Below are 16,283 nucleotides of genomic sequence, written 5' to 3' on the forward strand. Positions count from 1 at the left end.
ACTTGTAAAATCTTTTACACATTCGACTCTTGTTATATTACTCAAATTACAAACATTAGTTTTATTCGAATTATTCAATAACAATTATTTTCTTAGATAACAAAATTTCAAATTATAATACTAAAGGTATAAGAAACTTTTCTCCACCAGTGGCTGATTTAAGTAAAGCGTTACCTTAAAGCTTAGTTCAGCAAATGTGTTATGTTGCGAATATTGTAAATATTGTATTTAACTCAAAATTTCTTGATGAAAAAACAATAAAATACCTGAAACTGAATAACTAACAACTACTTAATGGCTCATCATGATCCACATGGATTGGAGAGACAAATGTTAATATTGAAATTAAAATATTTGATAGCACCAAAAGTAGATCTATTATAGTATATTTCAGAAAGGTATAGAGTAATAAAATGGGGAATTCCGTCCAGTTCGTCTCAATTTCGGGGTCGGCCATAAATGTAGATCTTGAAATAGTACTGTTTGTAATATTAAAATTTCAAGTAATTGCGTGAGAGAATTAGAAAAGTATGTTTTCTGGCATGAAGTGTCAATATCGAAATATTGTGTAGGGATAACTTAGGTAATTAATTATACAGTTACGTTTTGCGTTTAACAGGTACCGTTTAACCTATTAGTGCCTCTGCCCAATTCCAACCCTATTTCAGATTCGGCTTAACCATGCGCCGTAAGGGCAATGGTGCCTTACCCAAAATTTTTAGACCTTTATAAATATATTTGTTTAACGCATCAGTATTTGCTGTTAAGCCGCAAATAGTGTTCACAGTATTATAAGATTAGTAATAAAATGTCGACATTTACACCAAAGATAAGATGAAGAAACTGTCGACCGATGTTCCCGAATGACTGGAGTTGGAAAGTCCACCGATTTCAAATGATTTCATTAAAAGTCCAGTCACACCAATGAAAGTCCTTGATGAAGACACCAAAAGTGTAATTCGAAGAAAAGTTCACTCTTTTTATTTTAAAAAAGAAATACCCACAATAGATAAGATTTTAATGGAGCTTGGCAAGGATGACAGTATTCCGTTGATAACTAAACAACTTTTATGGACCACTTTGAGAAACATGGATTTTGCCTGAGAAAAGCATAAGCGATGAAATTGTTTGCTGGCGACGAAAATACATAAGAAGTATAAAGCAGTACAGAACAGAGCAGAAGAAAATCTTTTATCTTGATGAGACTTGAATTAATGAAGGTTATACAGTACTAAAAACGTGGCAGGACAAAAATATAACCAGTGCTCGTCAAGCTTTCATGGAAGGACTAGAACGAGTATTAAGGTGCCTTCAGGTAAAGGGAAAAGACTAATAATTGTCCATATTGGAAGCGAAGAGGGATATTTAAAAGAAGGCTTGCTAACCTTTCAGTCGTACCATACGGGAGATTACCACGAGGACATGGATTCGGATGTTCTTGAAGACTATTTTGGTGAAATGATAAAACATCTTCCGGCTGATTCAGTAGTAGTTATGGATAACGCAAGTTATCATTCTCAACGCTGAGAGAAAACTTCAATTTCATCTTGGAGAAAACAAGAAATTATTGACTGCTTATCCACCAAAAGTATTGAATTTGAAGATAATTTGATAAAAAAGAACTATTAACTATAGCAAATTTACACAAATATTGTTTTATGAAATAGGCCATGGAAGATATAGCAGAAAAACATAGTGTAACTGTGCTGCGCACCCCGCTATATCATTGCGAACTAAATCCTATAGAACTTATATGGGCGCAAGTGTGAAGATTTGTAGCAAGACACAACACGACATTCAAGTCCAAATGAGAAAAAAAATTATAATGAATTTTCTTTAGTGAACTTTAAAGTGGATTATAAAGAATAAATTCTATTATATCTATTTTAAGAGGTATATTCAAATGTATCAAATACTGTATTTGGATACGTTTTGAACAATTTTACATTATCTGAACTTATTGTATGATAATGATTTCTAGCATCCTCGTCAATACTGCATATCAATACCTTGAATCGTAAAAGCTCTATAAACCAAACGTAACAGATATCTGGGGCCTGTCTAGTACACTTACCGTTACGTTGGATCTTATCGTTTCAGCGATTTCTAGACCTAGTTATGATATTTCTAAATTGTTATCAAAAGAGTTAATAGTTTATTTAAAAATATATTTATTAGTAAAATGGAATAGAAAAATTAGTTATGAATGGTTGCCTATAGATTTTAACTGAAATGTTTAGATCCAGGGCGGACATCCAGTATTCCTAGAATTAAATTTTGAAATATAATACAAAATTGAGAATAACATAGTCAATATTTTTAGATATTTAGTATTAAGGAATAGAAGTTTAAATTTGATATATGTAGTAGATATATGAAAACGTTTAATCGCGTATTACCGAGCATACTATCACTGTAAATGTGAAATTGTTCAAAATGTATGTTATTCGAAGCGATTGAAAGTATTGAAATAGATGTGAGGATAGTTTAAGTAAAAACAAAGAGCTTCTTTTTTACAATAAGCTCTATATTTTATAAGATATATCACCACTTAGAAGCCCCTCCTTGGAAAGAGTAGAATAACTAGGTAAGTTTAAATTCACCTTTGGTCACTGAAGCTGATAAGATAGTTATCGAAACGCACGTCAAAAATTGAGTGTATGCAGAGGTAGTGAACAATTTGTTGATCAGTAGTTTATAGGAATTTAAGAAAATGAACTAACTCTTCATGGCGGGCATAAATATAAAAATACCCTTGTAAAAGCGAAGTTAAATTAATTTAACTCAAAACTGAGGATACATAATAATGTTTCATTAAAATATTTATTAAAGCGTTTCAACAAAAAATGTGATTGATTATAAACAAATGTTTGATTTTCTATTTTTCTTCTACTGGCCTACTGAATAATTAATTGGAGAGATGGATATATGAAATTTTTTAAAAAGTTCTTCCACATGACACGCATTTTCGAAAAGTTGTTTGTGGTGAACTAAATCTGTAATTAATTTACACGTTCATTGCTAGATTTAATAATTTTTTAAATATACAATGAATTTGCAATTTGAATTATAAAATATTCATTAAATTAACATACCCTTAAATGGAGAACTATAATCTTTATCACAAAATAGCACTACACAAAAACTTTTGTATACAAAAATATTCAACTCGTAAAGTCAAAACGTCGAACAGTAATCTTACGACCCCGGCGTTGGTTGCGGCCAACGAGGTACTCACCTGACAACTGCCAGTTTCATTTCGCGCAATTTTTCGAGTTAGGTACTAAAAATAAATGGTACTATTGGTAGCGGCAAGTATTTGTTCTTTTTCTAAGGACTGGTTTATTTTAGTATCGAGAGGGCACCGCTAAACTCTGAGTGACTGAGAATTACAAACGATACTCACAAGATAGATGAGACCATTGGCGTTACAATATATATATATATATATATATATATATATATATATATATATATATATATATATTCTTTTCTCTTCCCAGACCTTTTTATATGTTTTTCTTGATAAATCGTCTTGATTTTAGATTTTTTGTTGATCGAAAATTATTTCCAAAAAATAGATAAGAATTTACAACATAATTATTGGGAAAGCTCTTGTACATAAATATATTAAGAAAACAAAGAAAAGGTGCAATAAATGTATTGATAAGGTAAAAAGAAGAAGAGAATAAATTAAGTTGATACAAATTTTCTTGAAAGTAAAACAATTCATCGAGAAATATCAGAATAACAGACGATCAAAATCAATACTCTATAAAGTTCAACTTTAGAATAAATTACTAACTTAGAGTAATCAATAAATACTTTGGATACAGCCATAGTCAGTCTAGTATGCGATCAAACTATAATTGAATATGAACAATGTGTCAAACTATTTCCCTTTTAAATTGAATGAAAAACAATTTCAGCAGATCGAGGACAACAAATAGATAATTAATTTTCAAAAACCTGAACCTGTTATGATTTTTAGTAAATCCAAATTTACTATACCTTCTTTGCTTCAACTATATAATTTGTGCATTTATGCATAAGAGTTAACAACTTTGAACCTAAATTGGACATTTCATTTCCGTCTCTGAATGCCAAAATACTCCACTAATGTAACCTAACCAACGTCGATTTGAACCAATTAGAGAAAAAAAACATGGCTTATTACATTTTTATATTAACATTTCTTACCCACGACTGTTGTAAAATATATCCATTATACGTCTACTTGATCAACCCCAATAATTTTATATTGTTTTACTACAAACAATCGGTTTTCATAATTTTATCATGTAAAAAACTACTAAATATCTTCAATTTAGGTCTGTACACATGAAAAAAATATAAAAATAAAATTTTCTTCAACACTGAGCTGTCGGCGACATGGATGTGTTTGTCCTATATCTGTTTCTTAACGCACCAGGGTTTTTGAAACAATTTATAGATTGTAAGTAGCTTTTGAAACAATATAAATTTAATTCAAACCTGTCAACATTATTGTGTATTTAGATTCCTCAGTGTTTTAATATCTACTACTACATTATACTGAAAAACCAACTAAAATGGATATAGAAAATGAAAATCCTTTTTTAGACATTAGAGAAGCTTCATTAAATTTATTACAGTCAAGGAAATCATATGATATGGCATATGAATTTCAAACTATGGATAAATACTAATTAAACTAATACATTGATTTCTGTGTTGATTATTATGGAAATATTATCATAATTTTCGTTTAAATAAACAGTAATATATTGTATACAATAATATATTTGTAAGAATAAAATAATGGTGTTTCTAATAATGTAACAAAATTTTCTAACAAAAAAACTTCAACAAAAATATTTAGTAGTCATGGATGAAGTATAGTATTCTACTCGGTGATTTATGCCGAAGTGAATAATAACCTCTATTATACACTCCTGAATACTATACTATTATATATTCGCTTGATAACGTATTAATATTTCATAGAAACAAGCTAAAAATAAAAAAACCGGTGAATTCTCCTTTAGAATTTGAAAGAGCCCGATTTTCTCATAATTTTCTACCTTACTACTATTTGGATGAATCTGATGTCCATTTATAATTTAAAACCCCAGGTATCGGTGGAAGTTTAATGTTGCATTCTATTCAAATAGAGAATCCCCTGTATATAGTACCAGCTAACGATATAGGTTATTATTATTATGCAGCAATTAATTTTAGTAAACGACTGTGTGCATTAAATATGATAGATATTTCTTGCAGTATAAGCAGTTTTTATTTGGGTTTCAGTGTAATACTATATGTATTTATACTGCATATAAATATAAATAATGACAATTTTGTAATGATCATCGAGAAATGAAATTATGGTCATAAATATGGAATAAAAATATGAACATTGTGTACGTAGAAATATATGAATACATGTATGAAGTGAATGATTATTCCAAAGAAGTTAGGAAATCATCATCAACTTTTCCCCATGAAGAATATTGTCAGTAATCGGGAACATATCGACCCACAATCATTTTCTTCAATAACAAATGCTGCTGCAGCTTGCGATACAGTTTGTCGCAGCGTACTCGAAAATTGAGCCTTTTACGATCTTTAATTTTTAATTGAAGAAAAAATTTGACATCAAAATTGTAGGAAATATTATTCTTTCTAAATTTATGAGAATAAATTGAAAAAAAATGGTGACCGTTAATTTCAATAAAATTTGCTTACTTAGCCAGCTGAACCAAAATAACAAAATGAAACTGATAACATTAAAAAATATATTGAATATGTTCAAGTATTTTCCAGATTTAAAAATTGAGACTGCGTATTTTTCTATTGTTGTTCTTCTTCATTTCATGATCATTAACAATTTGAAGATACAGTTTTCTGCCATCGACAGAGTTGTAGCTTAAAACATAATACGATGAAACTTTTCAAAATTGAAAATATTTTTAACGTTTGTTTTTTCAAGATTTTTTGTTTTAAAATTGATATTAGCTTCTGTTACGAATAATGAAAAGATGCACCTTCTACGACCACACAATTTGAATCAAAATATTTTTGATAAGATCATTAGAAGAAGAGATAACAAATTTTTCCATTTTCATTGAACAACTGAATATAATGTTTATACAACCATCACCACTCATAATTAAGTCTAACGCGAGTTACATATGACGTAACAGCTGACGGCATATAATAAATGTGATGACTCCGCGGACACACAAAAGATAATAAAAACTGTATTTCTTTTTGTTTTTTGTTCTAACGTTGCTTGATAAAAATATATTTGTAATTGTAATTTTGTAATTTCGAACTTTTAATATATAATTGGCGCAGTCAGTAAGATCCGCAAGGATTTCGGAAGTGAACAATTTCACATGTGCCGTAAGTGAAATTCAGGACCTTGTATTGGAGTTTATATTTAAGTGTGTATTACGAACTCATAATCCTCGAACTAGTGGCAACAGGAGAGCAGAGCGATGTAAGTGCCGTTTCCTTTTACCTTTCCAAACCCCTCTGTATAAGGATTTTGATAAAGATAGTTAAATTCTGTTCATTGCGAACAAATTGCTTATTTTAAATTATTTTCATCAGCGATATTAATGAAATAATTAGCGGAATCTCAAATATACCATTAGATAACGAAAATAATATTAACATCCAACGGAATATTAATAAACAACACACTAATTCCTTATAATTAGTAAATCCAACTTTAAATATGCCTGAAATGAACTGGGATTTTTTAAAATCTAGAATTGATAACATTAAACCGTATGACGGTAACAGTAACACATTAAATAAATTTTGTATTAGGTGTGAAGACCTTATTAATGATTATCGGCAATTTAATGATGCACAATATTATCTGAATACATATTTCAATCAGTTCAAGAAAAACTTATAGATAAAGCGGAAATATTAGTAGGTAATCGTGCTGGGACAGATTGGTCTAGATTAAAAAAAGCTTAAATTCAATGTTTCGCTGATCGTAGAAATATTGACTGTTTAGTCCAAAACTCACGAGAATGAGACCACATATGAACGAATCATTGATGAACTTTGGAAGTCGAATTAAATTACATATTAAGAAGTAGTATAGCGCAATAAATTATTAAAAATCCTAACGTAACTAACACCGAGAATCACATTTATTATATACCGTCAGCTGTAACTTCATATATAACTCGCGCGTTTTGATAACCAAGTTATCAAATTCCCTTCAGCGAGTGAATGTTAACAGTTTACCTTCAGTCTCTAGAGAAGATAACTTGATTATCATCGTCAGACACTGTATTTGGTGATGTAGGTGTAGTGTGAACAGTGTGTGGATGAATATCACCAATGGTTGCAATAATTGCAACCACTGAATATATATGAAAAGGCAAGTTATTCTTAGAGCATAACAAAACTATGATGCGATAGCGTTATAGCGTCATGGTGAGGGTGACGGATTCGATAACCTAACGAATCAATCAAGAACTCACAATTTCTCTTAGTAGGAGGATAGTCCCATAAGTACCGTCCATGGTTATGAAACGGCGCAAAAATTTGGCCTCATTTCTATGAAACATACTCGATGGAAACATCTTCATAACGCTGTTTTTGTTTCATTGTGAGAAAACGCGGCATCCATCTTGCGTACACCTTTCTTATGTCCAAATTTCAGTTAATATGCAGTGTACCGCACTTTTTGAAATGCCTACTATGTATGTATGCTAGCTCGCGCAAGTTCGGTCAACAATCATCCAGTATCGCTTTGTGGATTTTTTAAAATATTTCTGTCGTCACCACAATTGGTCGATCATTGCGATTCTGGTCTTCGTAGAAAGTACGGCCTCGTTCAAACTGTGCTATCCAATATTTTACTACTGATAACGAAGGAGCAATCTCACACATAGTACAATCTAGTTCAGCTTTTAAATTAATTTGTCTAAAGCCTTTCAAATAAAAGTATGGTATCACATAACGATGATCAAATTTTTCCATGTTTACAAATTCACTGAAAACGTTCTCTATTGATAGCTTCCAAATAAATACTAAACAACGTGGTGTTTTTAAACTTGAAACATATGCTGTATAGATTGTGTACTTTCTAATAAAGAAGTATTTTTCAAGTAACTACCGCCATCTCAAGATCAGGCAAAGTACTTAAGGAACCATCCTCGTATAGTGTCAGTACCTAGCTGACTTTGATTTTCGTTATCTCGACTTTTTTTGAAACATTTACTTTACATTTCTGTATATGCTATTAACTTCCTTTCGCTATTTTGATTAAAATAAAATGTTAATAAACAAATTTTAACATTGTTGAACAATCCTTTTTTTCCAAATCTACGAATATAAAATTATAGGGCATAAGATTTCCTACAATTATGATGACTACTATTCTTTTGGGAATACGATTTTTGTGTACGCTTTAGCTATTCTTACGATTTACAAGCTTCTGCAGAATTTATTTACGAAAATAAATTGTAGACTCAGTTTGAGGTTGAAGTGCTAAGGGATTTGAGTTCTGCCAAATCCAAATGTAATAATTTGATCTTGGTTTGGAATGAAATCTGAAAGTCCTTGACTAATTGACTTTGCTGATGAATGTTATCAATAAAATAGTTGAACTTGTTCTTGTGAATTTAATAGAAAAAACGATTATTGGAAAAAGCAAGCAGATGGTTATATTGAAGTATGAGGTGCTTTTAAAAGGAATAAACTCTCGTAAGATTATTACGTTAGGCATGGTGTTGAACACACTGTTATTCTACCATTACACTAACACTCATAATTACTCAGTTTGATGCGCATTTCAATAACCAATTTATAGTCTCAAAAGACTAGAACTAAACTGTTTACACTTTGTATTACAGTAAATGGTGCTTAATTCGAATAACTGTCGTAATTTATTTTTTGTTATTAGTTCAACTGCTTCAATATTTAATAATGTGACTTATTTTCTTTGTTATCTCACATAAGCTGAGTGCAATTAGTGATCTATGACACTAAATATCTTGATTAAATGATTTCTCAATTATACATAATGTCCAGAATTGACATAAATTAACTTGATGAAACTAATGAGAAAAATATATTTTTTGTGACATGTTTATAAACTTTTAAAGACAGATATTGGGAAGTTTTAAGCACCACGATAAAAACTTAGAATGCAATTCAATATATTGAAAATATAGGGAGTTCCATTTAAAAATCGTATGTTGATTTGTTTACCCACTTCCGGATTATCCTGGATGGTTAGAAATAATTTTAGAAGGTTACCTAATTGATGTTCATATGGCTATGAGAAGAAAATTGAAAATGTCACCATTTACCCATTAATGACAGATATAAATTTGATGGCATATTTGATTACATCCACACTCTTGAATTGATTAGAATAGTTTCAAATGATTATTAACTTTAGAAAATGTTGAACTAGAAGCTGTAACTTGAAACTATTTTAACGTTTTATTCAAAATCTGGCTTTCTAATCATATTATTTGTGGTTATGTTTATTTCTTTGTTATTGATGCCATACTCATGGTTTTTCGGTCCATTTTCGTAATATTGATGGTTATTTTATGAATGCTATTTATTATAATGAACTTTCATATGAATTTCATGCACACTACCGCTGTTTTTGCCCACCTCAAAACAAATTCCTCTTTCATATTATCAAACAAAAGTCGACTCGGTGTCTAACAAATCCAAAATCATAGTTTCCTTTATTTGTTCATAACTAGTTTCATAGATACCTTTTCCAAATATGGCATTTTATGTTTCGGATCACCCAACGACTGTTTTGAGTACTTTTAGGGTATAAATGAAACCCTATTACTAACTGTCTGTCACCATCACTAATTCAAACATTGTTTTATTAAAAAACGTAGAGACCATGTATGAAAAAAATCTCTATTGTAATTTAGACAAGAACAAAAATACATCCGCAATAATTTTGCTAATTCTCTTATGTTCTGTTGCAAGTGTTCTTTTGGATTACCTTTCAAAAAGCAACATTTTATTAAAACGTTTGCTTTTTAGTCTACTTAATTGCTGATTAAAGATTTGTGTCTCTTAGTAATCAAACGTTCAAAAGTTCTTACTATGATCATGTATTTATATACAATTCTGCGAAGTTGAGGAATCTGAATCTTGAGATCATTCCAAATGGTTCTCATTTAATCTATTTACTGGGCTACGGAAATAGATAGATAGTTTATCTGAAATATCGTCAGATTCCACCGCTTTCCATCTCTTGTCAACAAATTTGTGGGAATATTCCCACGGAGAAAATTTTTATTCTGCTCTGTTATACAGATCTGGTGAATCAAATTCCGCGGACTCATCTTGTACTCTACTTTTTATTATTTCATTGATTTTTGAATATATCCATGTAGCAAACGAGTGAGTCCGTAAAATGCATTCTCTTAAACTTAGGGTGCAAGTTGTGGCTATAGCGAGAGGTGTTACTCTATAATACCCATTCTCTTGTCAATCTCTTTCGGGATCGATGACTGCATTTCTTGGGTAAGAGACTCATTGACTCCTCAAGATTCAAATTTTGAAAGAAGACAATGGATAACTTATATAGATTCACTGCTAGTGCAGTATTTATCAACTGACACATCCTTCGTTACAACTCCAGTCGGTCGCAGAAATTGTAAAACCGAAGAAGGAAATGATAATTTTGATAACTGTATTTAGTGACAACGCTGCAAAGCTCCAAAAATCGCTCGATCATATAATAAGTACTATATCATCTCGTTGGGACCTCTTGTATCAATTTCGTTTGTTTTTGGGTTGCTTCACGTAACTCGATCACATTGCTATGTTCAAATTAAGTTACTATCTCAAACCAAGTTTGTTTTTCAAGCTTCGCTGATTGATACACTGCTGTAAAGCATTGTTTTTGACCAACTTCTAAAAACTAAATAAACAACTTTTACTATGTTAGCTACGTTATCTGTAACTACAGTTGAAACTATTTCACTATCTATCCCCAATCCGCACAAGTTTTCAGCAGAATTTCAGCTATTTGTTCTGAAGTATGGCGTTCGTCTGACTCGTATACTCCAAGAGTGATTGAAAAAAGAAAATTACTACGGCATTATATTGTCAGTCTACAATTGAATAATAAACTTTTTTTTAAATAAACAAATAGGAAAAAAAAATTTGAGTAAAATTTTAGTGGTCTAACTGAAATAAATATATAATCGATAGATGTTTTCCTAGTAAAAACTGAAAAACATCGATACATCGAGTATATCGAAAGCATTTCAAAATATTGGATCGATTCGATGTATTACACTGTGGACATCGATATTTTTAATACATCGAATATATCGTCTAGGCTATAAATTTGTGTTTTATTATAATTTATTGAAAGGAAATTGTATTGTTAGAGAAACAACGTATAGAAGTCTTGATATTGTTGGAGATGGAATGCGAAGTGAAATGTGTAATTTATTAACATTATTCAATAAAACACTTGCTCAGAAGTGACGGACACACAAATTTCTTTCTTCGCTTAAAAGGTCAAAAGACCAAATTGAACAAGGAATTTTATGTATTAATAATGGAGGAATTGCATTCAAATTTCCAAACAGTTATAAAATTTCAAGTGTATCTCATTATAACACCAATGGAGTAATAAACAATGACATTTTCAAAATTCTTGCACTTGCTGATATATCCATTATAAAAGGCGATGGTGTCATGTTTCAATTATGATCTCCTACGTCCATTTGCATTGAAATACTGCTGGAGTTTCCGATACAAAAAAAAGTATAAATGTGGCTTGGACTATATTCAAAATCATCGATCGAAGAAAATGTGAGTGAAAAGAAATTCTTCTATAACCCTCTCTCGAAGACTGTAAGACAGTATTAGTGCGCATTTTCAGACTGTGTAAACCATTATAACCAGCTAAATAGTCATCGATTGGCGTAACTCAAAGAATATCGCGACACCTCTACATCAATTTGGTGATATGATGAAGCATCTAAATTACACCTATTTGTGAATTGGACCCATCTTTAAAACACTCCAAGCCAAAATATATTAATCATAAAAACAATGTTTGTTTTTGTGCACTTTCAAGTGTATTATTTTTATATGCTGCTTATAATGAAATAAAGAATGTTTTCAATATTTTATCGTTTTTATTCATCAAGTATGTATAAAAGGCAGACAGGATGGCAACTCTTTCGTTTGTTATTCTTTTAATACAGCATCCGCATAAGGCTAGAGAAGTATTTGTGTGTTTTAATCGTAATATTCGATGGTCGGGACCAATCGTAGCACTTTGTGTATTACATACGAGAAAATAATTTTTGGTACGCTTGTTTAAAGTTTTGATTATTATCAACGAAACAATATTATTAACAAAACACGTACGTTACGTCGGCCGTTATCGCCACGCTTTTGTTTAACCTCGTATTTAAATATTGCCGTTACAAAACACGTAAGTATATGACTTTTTCACCCTCAATATTCCGATGTTGCCGTTATCGTCTTACAAAACACAAACGTCTCGTCGATATTGCCGTTATCGCCCTAACTCACCTTTTTTTTGTATAATATGTATTCCTGTACATACATCCCACCCGTACTCTTATCAACAAAACATGCACGTCACACCCCGTATAGACGATTCTTCGATGTTGCCATTATCGTCTTACCTCACTTGTTCGCTTTACCATTGACATATCTCCTACCAGTATTGACAAACACGTCACACTTTTATCGCTTCGCTTTTTTGCAACATATACCCGTCGGTCGTTATCACCTTACACGTTGCCGTTATCACCTTACAAAACACGTACACCCTGTCGGCCGTTATCACCTTGCAAAACACGCCACCGTTACCTCTTTTTAACATACCCCGTATTTCAATTTTGCACTCGCCGCCATTTTCGTTTTTTTAAACACACCTTGTATTTCGATACTTCGATACTGCGGTCAGACGTGGCGATAATGATCCAACGACGTAGACCACTAATGGTTTTTATAAATTCACTATGTATTCTAATATTCTTGACCAAATAACTAAATGCCAACACCATATACAGAATATACAATTGAAAATCTTGAAAACCACATTACTTTCGAAAAATTAGCAATATTACATTCAGACATATTGACACATCAAAATTTAAAAGAAATTTTGTAAGAATTAAAAATTAATTATGAAAATAAAAGAATTTTAAATTTAGACATTGATTTATGATATTCAATAATACATGCAACCTGACATTTTAAGGCCCATAACATAATATTTGCTGCAGAGTTTCCCCTTTTGTATCCTTACCATTATATTCAAATACTTTCATCTTTATCCAATCCCCTTCAAAAGTAATATAAGTATTATACTCAAAAAACCCTTTTGGCTCTTAGTGAAGAGGTCTGCCCACACACACACAACTGGAGGTGGAATTTAAAGACTATATTAAAGACCTAATTCAGGACATTGAAACAACGTGTGTGCACGTACCTATTAATCATCCTTCACTAATGTTTAATAAAATTATTAACGAATATTTAATTGTTATAACAAGTGAAATTTTGAAATTGTAAGCCTTTTGTCCAAATGAAAATTTTATCAAAATCAACAAAAATTCCATGGTCCAGATTCCCATAAATTGCAGCGTAGAATATTTGAAACACAAATTCGGGAATAAATAACCTACAAGACTTGGCCAACCCCTAATTCTTCCTATCATTGAAGGTGAACCAGCAAAATAGTGCAGAAGCCGTTAACTATAAAAAAATCTCATTAGAAGACATTCACAAACTTTAAGATTAATTGATAGCAACAAATCCATTATCAATAGAAAATATAGATAGTCTCATATTAATCAACTGGATTCAATGGACCTTTATAATCATTCTTAGTCTATGGAATCCGAAGTCTTTCTCTAATAAGGAGAGGAATTATGGTAACGGAACACCCTGTATTGCACAATAATTAAATGGTGTTGCATCAGCTGCTCTGCATTTTGTACATTTAGTATATAAGCATTTCATGCACAATTTTGCAAGATTCTTAATTTTATCACCATCAGTGACGGATTAACCCTTAATCAAATTAAGCAATTGCCTAAGGCATCACGTCTGTGGGGGCACCAGAAGCACAAAAAAAACCGTCCTTAGGGCATCATGTCTCACTCTCATCTCACGTCACCAAAAACCAAACCAAAAAAAGTTTCTAGGACTAATTTGAAAATTCGCGCGTTTTAAGTTGTCATAGAGTCGGACTCTTTGGTGGAGTCCGACCTAGGCCGTGTTCCGAGTCGAGTCCTTGCTATGAGCACTAAATCCGCTGATGCTGCATTTTAATGAATTACTACCGTATCACAGGTATGATACTCCATACAAAAAGCGCGATTTGATCTGTCATTGTAGTGGTAGACGTTTTTTCTGTACACGCGCGCATGTGTGGGTAAGGTTAGGGATGGTTACAATATTATCAGGCGTCAGGTAACATAATCAAAGAAAGAAATAAAACTAAACACACATCCTGGGATACACTAAACAGTACAAATAAAGTGATGACTCAATAAACCGCTAACATACCTCTAAAGTCGCGGTTCTAGTATAAGTTTTCACTGAAATTTGTAAAAATGTCTTTGGTTGTAATTCGATTCATTACACAGAACAAAATTTCCGCCCTATTATAAAAATTTGATCAAACTACCTTTCGAATGCGTCCTCACCCTTTCGAACTTGCACCCCGAATGGCCCACGAGCTCGGGCGAGCGAGGGGGGCGTGACGTCAAGAACGCGTTTTGGTGCGGGGCGGAGAGTGTCACTTCTGTACGGAGTACTATTACTAATTCTGTGACCGTATGAGTGCTATGAAGTTGCAGCGTATTTAAAAGGGCTTTGAAGCCTTCAGCTTCGGAGTAATTAGGTTCCATTTTACAGCGTTTAGTCTTTTTAATCATTTATTTTTTTATTTATTTCTAGGGGTATCCCTAGATTAAGTCATGAAGCGTTCGCAATTGAGTGGTGCACAAAAACGAAAACACGTAGAAGAGAATAAAAGAAAAATAGCAGAAACAATAAGCAAAACAAAAAAGTTAACAAGTTTTTTCCGTCCCGATCAATCTGAACCACCGCCATCAGTTGATATTCCAATTCCAGGGACGTCAAAAAACAGTGAAGAAAATTTTACGATTCAAGAACCTTCTGATTCTGAAAGCTTGAATAATACTGAAGATAGAAAAGACAAAATTGTAATTAACAGAGCACCAAATCAAGAAAATGACCCAGGGCTATGGCGTGAGGTTTCAAACGTTGACGAGCAAAATTGGCTATCTTGCGGACCAAATGACTGTCAAAATCATATTAGTTCATTTGAGAAATCCCGTCGAACTTATGGTTCAACGTCGCGTTACTGCCATGAAAAAGTATTTATTGGCCAAAAGCCTAATGGCGAAAACTACAAAAGAGAGTGGCTACTTTATTTGCCTTCTACAGGATCCCTTTACTGTTTTATATGTAAGCTTTTTGGTTCAGATAAATCTTCAGTTTTTGATATATCAACAGGTTTTAGTGACTGGAGGAATACCAAAGTAATGATTGAAGGTCAGGAAAAGAGTTCTAGTCACAGAGATTGTCTATTAACATATTTAACACGCAGGAAAGGTTTGAGCTTGCATCAAGGTTTTGATAAGCAAGTTCATGAAGAGAATGTTTACTGGAAGCACGTATCACAGCGAGTTATAGCTGTTATTCGTACATTGGCAGAAAGAGGCCTTCTTTTTCGCGGTGCAGTCGAGAAATTTGGATCTCCTCAGAATGGAAATTTTGGAGCGTTACTGGAACTTATAAGTCAATTTCATCCCTTTTCAGCGGCACACATAACCAAATATGGAAAAACCGGAAAAGGAAACGTCTCTTATTTATCTAAAACGATTTACGAAGAGTTGATTATGATAATGGCCCAAGAAGTACATGGGAAAATTATATCGCAGATAAAAGATACTAGATATTAAAGTCTTTCAGTAGATACTACGCCAGATTTGACGCACATGGACCAGCTCAGTGTAGTTATTCGCTATATAAAAGATGGGCAGCCAGTAGAGCGATTTCTTACATTTATTGAGTTGAAAACGCATCACACAGAAGATGAAAAGCAGACTCTTCAATACCTTGAAGAACATTGTGGATTAGATTTTTCAAAATGTAGAGGCCAGTCTTATGACAATGCTTCAAATATGTCTGGGCGTTACAATGGCATGCATTGAAGATTCTAGAGGCGAATCCGTTTGCAATATATATCCCAT

General features: G+C 32.1%; 2 protein-coding genes across 2 annotated transcripts in view; one reads left to right on the forward strand and one right to left on the reverse strand.

The window, feature by feature from the left end:
* Positions 1 to 3,359, reverse strand: part of LOC130891036 (protein I'm not dead yet) — a 70,334-nt gene extending 66,975 nt beyond the window's left edge. The window contains exon 1 of the mRNA XM_057795525.1: positions 3,096 to 3,359. The gene's annotated coding sequence lies outside the window, so the exon portion shown is untranslated. The remainder of the gene's footprint in view (positions 1 to 3,095) is intronic.
* Positions 3,360 to 14,981: 11,622 nt separating this feature from the next.
* LOC130891524 (zinc finger MYM-type protein 5-like) lies at positions 14,982 to 15,992 on the forward strand. The gene has a single exon (XM_057796334.1). It carries the CDS (start codon positions 14,982 to 14,984, stop codon positions 15,990 to 15,992), a length of 1,011 nt encoding a protein of 336 aa, XP_057652317.1.
* The last annotated feature ends 291 nt before the right edge of the window (positions 15,993 to 16,283 follow it).

The sequence above is a fragment of the Diorhabda carinulata genome, chromosome 3, assembly GCF_026250575.1.
Source record: "Diorhabda carinulata isolate Delta chromosome 3, icDioCari1.1, whole genome shotgun sequence".
NCBI lineage: Eukaryota > Metazoa > Arthropoda > Insecta > Coleoptera > Chrysomelidae > Diorhabda > Diorhabda carinulata.

What these genes read in the sequence shown, in the direction of transcription:
- LOC130891524 (XM_057796334.1), top strand. Translation starts at nt 14,982, where the DNA reads ATGAAGCGTTCGCAATTGAGTGGTGCACAAAAACGAAAACACGTAGAA.